Here is a 13,374-nt window from a genome sequence, read left to right as displayed (position 1 = left end):
GTTCAACTAAGGTATTTTTCAAAAATACCTTAGTTGAACAAATTAAAAATGTTCTTAATACTCACATAAACTGTTTTGTAGGTTTAATTGTGAATGATGCTTTTTAAGTAGCAGCGATAGTTGAGAAGCTACCACCTTTGTGGAAAGACTTCAAAAACTACTTAAAGCATAAACGCAAGGAGATGACTATTGAAGATTTTATTGTCCGACTTCGTATTGAAGAGGATAATAAAGGTGCTGAAAGAAGGTCAAAGGGGAATGTCGAGCCCTATTTCGAACCGGTCGAAACAGCACACGACGTATGCTGGTGTTTAATGACTTTTGTGATTTGAAAATTTATTTTTTAGAGCCGCCACCTAACTTTTTAGGAAAATTAGGAAAAAACCATTTTTTATGTCAAAAACTCTGTTTTGATCTTTTGAAAATATTTAGAGATTCTGAGTAAGGGTTTTGGTTACTCGAGGGAAAAGTGTTAGGCACCCCTCAGAGCCTATCCGAGAATAGTCCTTACGCTTAGTTTAGGAAAAATCATTGCTTTTATTTATTTACGAAAATTGTGATAAAAAAACTTTCATCATTATTTTCTACTTGTTATTTTATATAAAAAAAAGAAAACTTAAGGTATGACAAATGTGATGCTACCATGGACAAGGAAGTAATGCAATCATCACATATATGAATGTTACATAAATATTTTAAGATATGAGAAAAATAGCTTTTCATTTTTTATGATTTGGATAAAATAAAATAACTTTATTATCTTTACATGTAGAAAATTGAATAGAATTTATAAAAATATTTTAAAGTGTGGAATAATTTAAGACAAAATGTGACTATGAATATATTTGAAAGTACGAAAAAATGTAAATTTTTTACTTAATTTGTGAAACTTAAATAAACTTAGATTGAAAATAAGCAAAAAAGGAAAATATGATAATTTAATACATAAGCAGTAACAAGATTGAGATAATAATAATAATAATAATAATAATAATAATAATAATAATAATAATAACAACAACGATAATAATAGATATGATGTAAAATAATTGTTGTGAAAGTGATACAATGTACCTTATACGAGGTAGAAAAAGAATGTATATACCTTGCGCTTTCTTAAACCTGAAAACCGAAAATTTGAATGTTGAAAAGATAAAATAAATGTTAAAATTATTTTATTAAAAATAAGTTAAATTAGCGGGTAGACTCTTTTTGTAAAAATCTGAATTTAGTGACCTATTTCTTAGTTTAGTTAAAACTGAAATTTTATTTGTTTATTTTTATATTTTAAAGAAAAATGTGGAGGTTGCTATGTTAATCTTATTTAGGATATTGATAATGAGTTCTCAAAGAAATAATCGAATATGATGAAATGTATTTTTTGTCTGACAATAATCATTTTTCATTTGGAAAATCGGAAGGTTAAGGCTACGTTCTAAAAGGACAAACTAGTAATACGTCTATCATAAGTTCAATAATACAATAAAGTTACCGCAAATAAATTCCACCACAAAAGTTAGTTAACACAAAAACTCAACATAAATTAAACCAAAGGATAAAAAAAAATACTATACTCCGTTTAGAAGTTTGGACTCTTAATTTGCGGGACTCCAAGGCTCTGTACTCCTAATGACGATTAACCCGATATTGGATCAAAATGAATTCAGATGCAGAACCCTAACTCCCGAATTTACATGAAACAAAAAAGAAAAAAAAAGATTAGTAACTAATCGAATGAAACAAAAATTATAACTTAAAATTTAGTCAATTCTTTCTGAAAAATGCAATATTCTAAAAAATATATTAAAATACTTACCTCGTATATGGAAAACACTCAAGTTCAAATTTATACAAAAACCATATATATATATATATATATGTGTGAAAAGGCATGCTAAAGAAATTGTAACATCAAGAACAGGAAAAGGCAGTATCTATAGTAAACCTGACGTTTAATGATCATGATTATTTCACTCAAAATGACTTCATCTTTCATTAAATGAGATAATTTTTGTTTTTTAACATTTAGAAAAAGAAGAAGAAAGATAAAAACTCTTTAATATTCTTAAACGCATTTTCTTTTCAATTTATCAATGAATGTAGATAATTATAAAGTAATTGATGAGTTATTTTAAGATGATGTGGCAAAATTTTTTGAGGAAAATATAAAACAAAAATTTCAAAAAATTGATAAAAAAAATAAATAGCAATGGACGTTATAAAGAGGTCTCATATAAGCATTTTTATAAGTCTCCTTTATATCTATATATTGATATTATTGAAACGTTGAACGTTATACTATATTCTTGAAAATTTTTTACCTAAGCACATATATATATATATATATATGTTCATTTAGTGTTACGCACTACAAGAAAAAGGACTATTTAAGATCAATATTTAAGGACGAGTCAATAATTTGATCGCTAAAAGTATATTTATTAGGACGAGATTGAATCTTGATCCTTAATATTCTACTACTTTATTGTGACGATATAAAATTCAGTCCCTAATAGTAATTTTTTTAACTGGTCCTAAATTTGAATTAGGAGGTTTGAGCGGGAAAAACTAATTAGCGCCAATTTCTTTATTAACATTCTGAAAATTAAATTTAGGTAATAGATTATAATTGCTATCTTTCAATCCTCTCTATAGCACCCATAGGACGCCCAGTACATCGATCGTCGACGCCGGCTGGACCAACCAATTTTGCAGAGGAGACGCCGTTAAGACCAATCAATCTGGTACTGAGCTTTGCCGTGGAGTGTCCTTCCAAGGAATTTCTGCTGTTCATTATCAGTAAGTTCTTTCTTCTCCCGCAAATATTTAGGTGTCGTTTGGTTAGCGTTAAAGAAATACAGTGTTTGGTTGGTCACATTAGAACAAATAATTACGACATAGCTTCGATTTACTGGTGCCAGGGATATTCGGACGAAAGGATTTGAGTAGAGATGTTTCTGGATGGTAAAATATAAATTGGAGTATAGCATCCCACTCCATTCTTGCCTATTTCTTATTTTTGAAGTTATCAGATCACAATAATAGACCAGTTTGGCTAGCAAGTCCCCAAATTTTTACTAAATTATTGTTTCTTGTTAGGAAGACATTGTTATGAACTGTGATCTGTGTAGCGATAGGTAAAAATAGCATTTTGCACTTTCTTCTGGCTCAAATTTTCTGAAGTCTGCATTAGTTTCCAGAGTATTATTATATCTTCTCTTTTTTCATCCACTTGATTGAATTTTCTAATTGTAAAATCTGGGTCTTTTTGTTAAAGAACGCATCTAATTAGGTTGCAATCTGGGTCTTTTTTTTTGTTAAAGAATGCATTTAGCAAGCATTACAGTTGTGTTGTAGTATTATATTGGATGAACTATTGTGCTTTCACACAATTACACTGCCTCCTTGAGACACAAAATATGGTATTGTTTACCGTGGAGTTATGGTTGATAATAGTAGAGTTGCTGTTAAGAATTTGCTCAATAACAGGTGTAGTATTCAAAGTTCTTTCCTTCTTTGTGAATTGGTTGTAAATTTAGCTTCAAAGATTAGTTAAAGGTTGAAGTTGAAGCAATTGGTCGGGTTTGGCATAAGAATTTGGTGAGGTTACTCGGTCACTGTGCCGAGGGAGCTCACAGGTAATTCGATTCTCAGTTGTCTGCAGTTTAATTCAGTTACCTAAAGCATTATGGTGTTGGTTATCTTCTAGGATGTTTTTGGCATGTAATTCTGGTGATTCTGCTTTTGAGTTTTGAGTTTGGATGAAGTGAATTACACAATATGGTCAATATGCTATTTCAGGATGCTGTGTATGAGTACTTGGACACTGGGAACTTAGAACAGTGGCTTCACGGAGATGTGGGACCTTCCAGCCCTCTTACATGGGAAATTAGAATGGATATCATTCTTGGAACAGCTAAAGGGTAAAAACCAGCTAAATTTTTTGTTTTGAGAGGTGATTGTTTTTCTACTTTGTGTTAAAGGGAGTAAACTAAATCTTGCTGAGCCTTACAGGTTAACCTATCTGCATAAGGGGCTTGAACCACATCAAATCAAGCAATATTTTGCTTGATAAGAAGTGGAATCCAAAAGTGTCCGACTTTGGCTTGGCAAAGCTTTTGGGTGCTGAGAAGAGCTACATTACTACTCGGATTATGGGAACATTTGGGTTAGTTCTCGACGTTTCAAACCCTATATCATTGTTTTGTTTCTAATATTGAGTTACTTTTAGAAATTAAATTGCCAATAACCGCTTCTTTATCAGTTATGTTGCTCCGGAATATGCTAGCACAGGCATGGAGTGGTAACGTATGTGTCGGAGTTAATTAGAAGGAGAACACGCGAAGCAGACAAGTGTAATTAGGCAGGACGTGCCTGATAAATGGAGGACTTCATATGTATTCTGCTTTGCACATGCTGAGCTGGTTCTTCTTACCTCAGGGGTAGAACTATAATTTACCACTATACCTGTCATGCCAGAGAAATGGCACCTACAATTGAAATTCATATATGATTAAAGAGAATTAGACTATAAGAATTGGTGTATTTAGTATTCATTGCATGCCCAAGAGATTGATTTTCCTTTCATTTCAGGTTGATGTAGTGAAGAAATAAGTTATGAATGCATTGCGTTGTGACTTGACTTGGATTCTTGGAGAGAAAAGTAAGTCTATTCAGAAAATTAAGATGAGCTGTGTATTTTTATTCAACTTTTGAGGTAAAGAACTTTTAGAAGAAGCAGACTCACATTATAGTCCTTGTCAGAAAGGATTCACTTTTTTTTTGTTTTTTTGAACTGTCATATGGATCCCAGCACAGACTTTCTGCTGAGAATATGTAATGCTGTTACCTTTCTTAAAAAATAAAAAAGGAGTTTCTAGTGAAGTAATTCTTTTAAGAACACTTGCTGATCTTATGTAAATCTTATCCCAGTTTATGGATGCTCCTACACGCACCTGTTGGTATGCTCTTACAGGGTCTGTTCGCTCTACAATCTTCTTGTCCGCTTTTGTTGTAATCTTTCAGGTAGTTTATGTTTTTGATGCCTCATACATCTGGGAGTCCCTAGGCTCTTTTTTTGATGCTGCTGGTTGACTTGCTTACCTTTACTGATTAATTTCCTGCAGTCCAGTTTTTTGGGCATCATTTGTGCTTTTCTTGCTGCTGAATGTTAGCGGTAAGTCATGTTGTGTAATCGGATCCATTTCTGGAAATCGTTTAGTTCTTCCATTTTAGTCTCTACCATTCAGTTTGAGTACTACAGTTTTTGCATAATCTGAATTATTTGACCCATTGCAGGGTGGCAAGCATTAATTCCTCTGATTGTAAGATTCTTTTCCGTTGTTCATCTTCCTGAGTTACTTTTAGGGGAAATTCTTATGAATATTCTTTTCAGATCATTTTAGCTGTTGGAACAAAGCTTCAGGCTATTTTGACTAGGATTGCCCTTGACAGACATCACAGAGAGACATTCAGTAGTTCAAGGAATCCCTCTTCTCTTGTACAAGCCTCAGACAAATATTTTTGGTTTTGGTCTTCTTTTGTGAAACTATATATCACGCGATAATGTTAACCAAGTTTTCTGGTCTAATTATATATCATGTTTTTGTATAGAGATTCTCGATAGTAATTTGGTATTTATTTGATGAAATTTATTATTTTGTGACGTTAGAGACTAGAATATTGCTTGTCTTTAAATGTTTATCTAGTATGAGATGTTGCTCGTCTTTAATGGTTGATCTACGATTAGAATATGGCTCGTCCTTAAAGGTTAATTTAGGAAAAGAATTTTGCTCGTGGCTAAAGGATAACTATGACCATGTAGTTAGTCTATTTGGGATGAGAAATACCGCTGCGAAAAGATAATTACGATGAAGTAATTAGTCTATTTGAGACAAGAAATACCGTCGTTAAAAGATAATTATGACCATGTAGTTAGTCTATTTGGGACAAGAAATACCGTCGCAAAAAGATAATTACGATGAGGTAGTTAGTCTATTTGAGACAAAATACCGTCGCTAAAACATAATTATAACAAGGTAGTTAGTTTATTTGGGACGAGATTACTCGTCGCAAAAGAATAGTTAAGACCAGGTAATTAGTCGATTGGGACAAGGTATACCGTCGCAACAATGCAATTACGACCAAATTTTTTGCCGTCACAAAAGGGTTTTAAGGATTGGATTATTGGACTCGTCGCTAATAACTTTTAACGGCGGAGCCTGTTAGAACGGAACGCGACCAGATTTTTCTGGTCCTAAAAGACCAATTGGGACGAGATTTGGACTTTCTGGGACCATATTTCCCTTCCTTATAGGCTGTTTTTCTTGTAGTGATGTGACGAGAAGGTCACGGGTTCAAGCCTTGGAAGTGCAGAAATGTATGATAATATTGCGTACAATAGATCTTTGTGGCCCCGCCCTTCTTTTTACCCTGCATATATATATAAAGAACCCTGCATATATATATATATATATATATATATAGTGAAACTTTAGTGAACCCGCTTAATTTTTTTTTTTATAAAAAACTTAACTAATCACATTATATCTTCTTCTAATTTATTTTTTTCTTTTATCTATATGTCAGGTTCCTAATTTGATTGAAAAGAACAAGGGGAATATTTACATGTCAAGTACAAGTCCACCAAGTGTTATAAAAGCATATTACAAGCAATATGGAAAAGATTTTACAAATTTTCTGAAATATCGTTCTGAAGAATTGATGAAAGGTGGGAAAATGGTATTAACATTTTTAGGAAGAGAAAATGAAGATCCCTCTAGCAAAGAATGTTGCTATATTTGGGAACTTTTATCCATGGCCCTTAATGAATTGGTTGTTGAGGTAAGCTTTGGTTATTTATGTTAAATATTTTTTTTTATCTCAACTTGTAATATTTTACTACACCTTCTTGTTAGAAGACAAATTGGTAGTTTATGCCCTGACAAAATTTGATTAAACTAACTAAGAGTAGGTAATTTAACATATTTAACTTATAACTTCCCTATTCACACGGTGGCGGGGTCAGAATTTTCATTAAGAGGGTTTAAAATTGAAAAAAGTAAGCACACGAACTAAGTCAAAAGGGGTTCAACATCAACTATATATATGTATATATATAAAGTAATTTTAATCATATATAAATAGAAAACAATTTCACCGAAGGGGGTTCGGATGAACTCCCTAGCTATAAGGTGGCTCTTCCCCTGAGTTCACAGACTTTATCACTACCTCGTGGAGGTAAAGAGGTTGTTTCCGAATCCCTATAGTTAAGTTGACATGTAATATAACATGCATGTAACGCATAATATTAATTCGTATGATAATCGATTGAACTGTAATACTGTCATATTGATCGTGTAAAAATTCTTTATGAATTAATGCAGGGATTGATAGAAGAAGAGAAATTGGATGCCTTCAACATTCCTCAATATACACCATCACCAGCAGAAGTGAAGTACATAGTTGAGAAAGAAAATTCATTCACCATTAATAGATTGGAAGCTACAAGAATCCATTGGAATGCTTCTAATGATCATATTAATGGTGGTTATAATGTGTCGAGGTGCATGAGAGCTGTGGCTGAACCTTTACTTGTTAGCCAATTTGGTCCAAAATTGATGGATTTAGTGTTCCAAAAATATGAAAAAATTATTATAAATGCCACTGTCTCATTGACCAAGAAAAAATAAGACCACATAATGTCAGAGGCAAATCCAGAGTATGAATACGTTGAGTTTAAGGCGGATTCAGAATATAAATATGTTGAGTTAAAGACGGATTCAGAATATAAATACGCGGAGTTTAAGTTTTGGATTCCCCGTAGTTTGATGCATGGCAATAATTTCATTCTTTTTTTTTTCTTTTTCTTTTTTGCACTTCAAATGTGTGTGATTGAGGTGCTAATTTATGTAGTTAATTAATTGTCTAGTGCATTAAGTGTGGTCTTAGATATGTTTATCTAAGAAATCATATGTACCAATAATGGAGTATCGAGTGTCTTTGTTATTCATCAGTAATTGAAAAAATAGTTGTTGTGTTGTTTTTATTATATTATTATATATTAAGAGAAACGTGGGTAACTTTATGTGGAAAAAAAAAAAGGTATTTGCTAATATATATATTCATTAAGCTTACATAATCAAAACCTTTATTCGACATGAATAGGTTCCACAATCACATGATATCACAATAAATTAATTTATATACACAACTTGAGTTGTGAACGCAAGGGATTTATTCGAATCATATCTTTTTAAAAAAACTTACATGACATATGCAAGTTTTTTTTTTTTTAATAATGTATATATACTGAATATGTGACGTTGCATTTGACTATTTCTTTAATTTTTTGAATTTCCTTAATTAAATTTGTGATTTCGTTGATTATAATCGATTATAATAGTCGGGGTAGAGCTATCCTTAGGCTAGAGGTTCATTCGAACCTCCTTCGGCGAAAAACTATACTATTTATATATATATATATATATATATATATATATATATATATATATATAGTTAAAATTATTTTTTACGTATATATAATACATGTTGAACCCTCTTTAATTAGTTTGTATATTTACTTTTGAACTCCTTTAATGAAAATCCTAACTCCATCGCTGATAATAATACATGTATCATGTAAGTATAGGAAAGAGGCGGATCCAGGATTTCAAACTTGTGGGCTTTCAATAAAATAAATAAAGCTGTAAAAAATTAAATGGGAAAAAAAGAAACCTCCATAAGAGTTCGAACTCACAATAAGCAATAGCATGACACATATCTCAAGTGTGTCACTCCTACCACTGAGTCATCTCATTACTTAGTTATGGATTACCACCTGTTAATATTTAAACTTATTGAGAATTTTTTTAATGTAATTATAAGTAAGCCTGTCAAGTGGGCCGGCCCGATCCGGCCCGGTTTGACCCAACCCGAAAAGCCCTAAGGCTTTAGGGTTCCGGGTCCCGGGCCATTTTTTTTAATTTTGGGCCCGATTAGTTCGGACCGGAGCAAGCCTGGTTCAGGCCCGCCGGTTAACCGGCCCGGCCCGGATTGATTTTTTTTATTTTTATTTTTTTTAAAAAAAAAAATGAATTTTGGGCCAAACTAGCCGTTGGCCCAACGACTATATGACCGTTTTTGGATCCAAATGGCTAGTTTGGGCCCCTTTTATTAAAAAAAAAAAATTACTTTAAAAAATATTTTTTAATCCGCAAAAAAATTCTATAAATACCCAACAACTTCAAATCATTTTTCACACATTTTTTCACTCTCTCAAATCTCATTCTCTATCAAATCTCAATTCTCAAATATTCAATATATTTAATTTCTTAAAGTGTTCACTTTAATTTTTGAATTTTTCGTTTACAAAGTACGAGCGGAAGTTTCTAAAGTCGCAACCTTCGTATACTTCCAAAATTTGGTATTGTCGTTCCATCTCTTACGTTTAATTTTTATTTATTGTATTAATTGTTTAATATTTAATTTTATCATATTTGTGTATTTTAAATTTTTTTAGTTTAATTTAATTTATATTATGGATAAATTAAGAAACCTCGCTACTAAAGGTGTTAAAATTTTTTGTCCCGGAAGCAGTAGTGGTAGTAAAAAGCTAATTACTAGCGGTAGAGGTAGTTCAAGTAGTAGATATACCTGTGTGCCTCCGACACCGCTTAGTCAACCTTTTGAGGAAAATTAGGTGTACCTTTAGGTGTAGGTGTTCACGATATGGATTATGTAGAAGCTCAGGAAAATTACAGTATAGAAGAAGAAAATGAAGTAGATGCGGTTAATTTAGACGAAGATAATGAAAATATTGCTGAGACATTCGCAGTAGAAAATGCTAACGTTAGATCTGATCGGTTAATCTCTCTCCCCGTCATTTCCGTGCTCCAAGACCTCGTAAAACAACTAGTGTTGCATGGCAATTTTTTGAACGTATATCAGATATTGAGGTTCAATGAAATATTTGTCAACAAATATATAAGCATAGAAGTGAAGGCAAGTAAGGGGGTACGAGTACGTTAATGAGACATTTAGCTGAAGCTCACAAAAGAGAGTTAAATATTGCACAAGGTGGTGGGGATGTTGGTGGGCCAACGCAAACTAGAATGGACCCAGCAACCGATCACGTAGCAAAGAAGTATAATAAATTGAGGGACCGAGAAGAAATAACTAAATGATAGCTGTGGGTTGTTAGCCTTTTAATTTTTCTTCTTCTGATGCCTTTATTTATTATATACAAGCAATTTATAATCCTATGTTTAACGGTTTTCCTAGAAGTACTTGTCGGTCTGATATTTTTAGACTTCATTCACAATATTTTTATTTATCAACATTGTTAAAAAATATTCAATGTAGATTGTCCCTAACTTCTGATCTTGGTCGTGCTGTAAATAAAAATGATTATTTAACCGTTACTTGTCACTGGATGGATAGCAATTTCGTGATGCAAAAACGTATTTTTGCTTTTTTACATGATGAAGATTGTAAACATACTGGAAAATTTATTGCTGATTCTATTGTTAAAATTGCCGAATATTATGGTATCGAAAATAAAATTTTATGTATTGCTTTTGATAATGCTTCTAACAACAAGACTACTATAAAAAAATTAAAATCTACGTTATCTCCGTCGTTGCCTGAAATTTTTCATATTAAGTGTGCATGTCATATATATAATTTAATTGTAAAAGATGATCTTGAGTTTTTAGAGCTTTATATTGAAAAAATTCGTTTTGCTGTTGGTTTTATTCAAGGAAATAATCGTAGATCGAGAATTAGAGAATTTAAAGTTAAATATCAAGAAAATGGACTTACACCGATATTGATGCCTGAGGAAATTGATACTAGATGAAATTCTACGTATGATTTTTTAAAAACTTGTTATAAATATAGAATTCCTATTACATTAGCTTTTAACCAACATTGCGGTTCATTTGCTGATTCTGCTAATTGCATGCTACATGATTCTGATTGGGTTGCAATTAATGATCTTGTTAAATTTTTAGAAAAATTTTATGTAGCTACGGTTGAATTTTTCGGTGCTTGTTATCCCACTGTTTGTTGTATTTTGGCATATATAGTCGATATTTCTGGTTTGCTTAAAGAATATAAAAATAAAGAAGGTTATAAAGAAGTTGTTAGTACCATGTTTACGAAATTTAAAAAATATTTTTTCGCGATTTCTCCTATTTGCTTGGTTGGTGCTATGCTAAATCCGTGTATGAAATATAATAATATGTGCCACTTTTGTACTCTTATTTATACTAACTTAGAAATAAATACTAACCATGATTCTGAATAAGTACAACCTGATTTGTGGACGGCTACGGCTGATGCAAAAGATTACATAGAAAAATTATATAATTACTATGCTAATTTATTTGATTTAGCCGTACCTACAAATATCACTCCAACTATCGCTCCTCATCCTCCCGAGGAGCCATCATCTTCTAAAAGGCCGGCACATAGTGGTTTTCGTGATTCATTTTTTGATTTAAATTGTTGGAACAGTGTTGATGAGAGAACTTACACATCAACTTATCGGGAAGAGCTGAAATATTATCTTCGGACGGCACCAGAGGATCGCAGACGACGGATCAATACGTTGGATTGGTGGAGGAGTAATGAAACACAATATTCTGTGCTTTCAAGATTAGCTAGAGATATTTTGAATGTTCCAATGTCAACCGTTGCATCAGAGAGCACCTTTAGTCAGGGACGACAACAGCTTGGAGACAACCGACACTCATTGAGAAGCAATGCAATGAATGTTCTAGTTTGCCTCATAGATTGGATTAGAGCGGAAAGAAGAAAACAAGGAATGGAACCAGAGCCGAGCGACGAGCTGAAACTTGAAAAAATTATGACTTCACGGGAGAACTTAGCAGAATCAAGTCCAATGCATGGTTTTTCCCCCGTTGACTTCGACTATCCTATGCAAGTTCCCGTTAATATTAACATGAATGAGTTGGAAAAAATGATGCATAATTTGTAGATTTTTCATTCATGTAAATTATAAATTTTGGATTGTTTTGCAATCAATAAAATTCCCCAAATTCATTTACTCCTTAGTCCTTGCTTTTTATATATTTTTTCATTTAAAGATTTAAAATTTTAAATTGAATTTCTAGTTTTCTACTTTAAATTAAAAACTTACTTATAATATATGATTAATTTATTATATTAAGTAGCATATGTTTTGTATATTTGTGTATATATCTTCTATAGAAGTGTATATTAACGTATACATGTGTATATGTTTTATAAATTAGTATATAAGTATATCTATATATATTTTCATGTATATATAATGTAGTATATTTTATAAGTAGTAGTATATATACATTGAATGGTGCGTATATTTGTGTATATATCTTCTATAGAAGTGTATATTTAAAGTATACATATGTATATGTTTTATGAATTACTATATAAGTATATCTATATATATTGTAATGTATATATATTGTAGTATATTTTATAAGTAGCAATATATATACATTGAATGGTGCGTATACACGTGTATATATCTTCTATAGAAGTGTATATTTAACGTATACATGTGTATGTATTTTATAAATTAGTATATAAGTATATATATTTTAATGTATATATATTGTAGTATATTTTATAAGTAGTAGTATATATACATTGAATGGTGCGTAAACACGTGTATATATCTTCTACAAAAGTGTATATTTAACGTATACATATGTATATATTTTTAAATTAGTATATAAGTATATCTATATATATATTTTAATGTAAATATATTGTAGTATATTTTATAATTAGTAGTATATATACTTTGAATGGTGCGTATAGACGTGTATATATCTTCTATAGGAGTGTATATTTAACGTATACATGTGTATATATTTTTTGAATTAGTATATAAGTATATCTATATATATTTTAATGTATATATATTGTAGTATATTTTATAAGTAGTAGTATATATACATTGAATGGTGCGTATACTCGTGTATATATCTTCTACAAAAGTGTATATTTAACGTATACATGTGTCTATGTTTTATAAATTAGTATATAAGTATATCTTTTTTCTATTGTAATGTATATATAATGTAGTATATTTCATAAGTAGTAGTATATATACATTGAATGGTGCGTATACTCGGGTATATATCTTCTATACAAGTGTATATTTAATGTATACATGTGTATATGTTTTATAAATTAGTATATAAGTATATCTTTTTTCTATTGTAATGTATATATAATGTAGTATATTTTATAAGTAGTAGTATATATACATTGAATGGTGCGTATACACGTGTATATATCTTCTATAAAAGTGTATATTTAACGTATACACGTGTATATGTTTTATAAATTAGTATATAT

The 13,374-nt window shown here is 31.0% G+C and overlaps 1 protein-coding gene and 1 long non-coding RNA gene across 3 annotated transcripts in view; both read left to right on the top strand.

Annotated features, from left to right (window-relative positions):
* Positions 1-7,595, top strand: part of LOC107864268 (S-adenosyl-L-methionine:benzoic acid/salicylic acid carboxyl methyltransferase 2) — a gene marked incomplete at its 3' end in the record, with an annotated part of 15,995 nt that extends 8,400 nt beyond the window's left edge. Inside the window, 2 exon segments of the mRNA XM_047408961.1 lie at positions 6,589-6,843; positions 7,386-7,595. Of these exon segments, the coding sequence (XP_047264917.1) occupies positions 6,589-6,843; positions 7,386-7,595 (465 nt within the window).
* On the top strand, positions 2,575-5,665 carry LOC107864269. Of its 2 annotated transcripts, XR_007053342.1 has the most exons (9): positions 2,584-2,799; positions 3,802-3,923; positions 4,015-4,168; positions 4,265-4,442; positions 4,594-4,663; positions 4,933-5,025; positions 5,127-5,176; positions 5,299-5,324; positions 5,396-5,665. It is a non-coding gene; the product is annotated as an uncharacterized LOC107864269 (long non-coding RNA). The 2 variants fall into 2 exon arrangements; XR_001672602.2 differs by having other exon boundaries at positions 2,575-2,799; positions 4,265-5,025.
* Positions 7,596-13,374: the final 5,779 nt, after the last annotated feature.

This window comes from Capsicum annuum, chromosome 3, assembly GCF_002878395.1.
Source record: "Capsicum annuum cultivar UCD-10X-F1 chromosome 3, UCD10Xv1.1, whole genome shotgun sequence".
In the NCBI taxonomy this organism is placed as follows: domain Eukaryota; kingdom Viridiplantae; phylum Streptophyta; class Magnoliopsida; order Solanales; family Solanaceae; genus Capsicum; species Capsicum annuum.
Note: the sequence above shows the minus strand (reverse complement) of the source record. Positions and strands in the feature narration are given on the sequence as shown.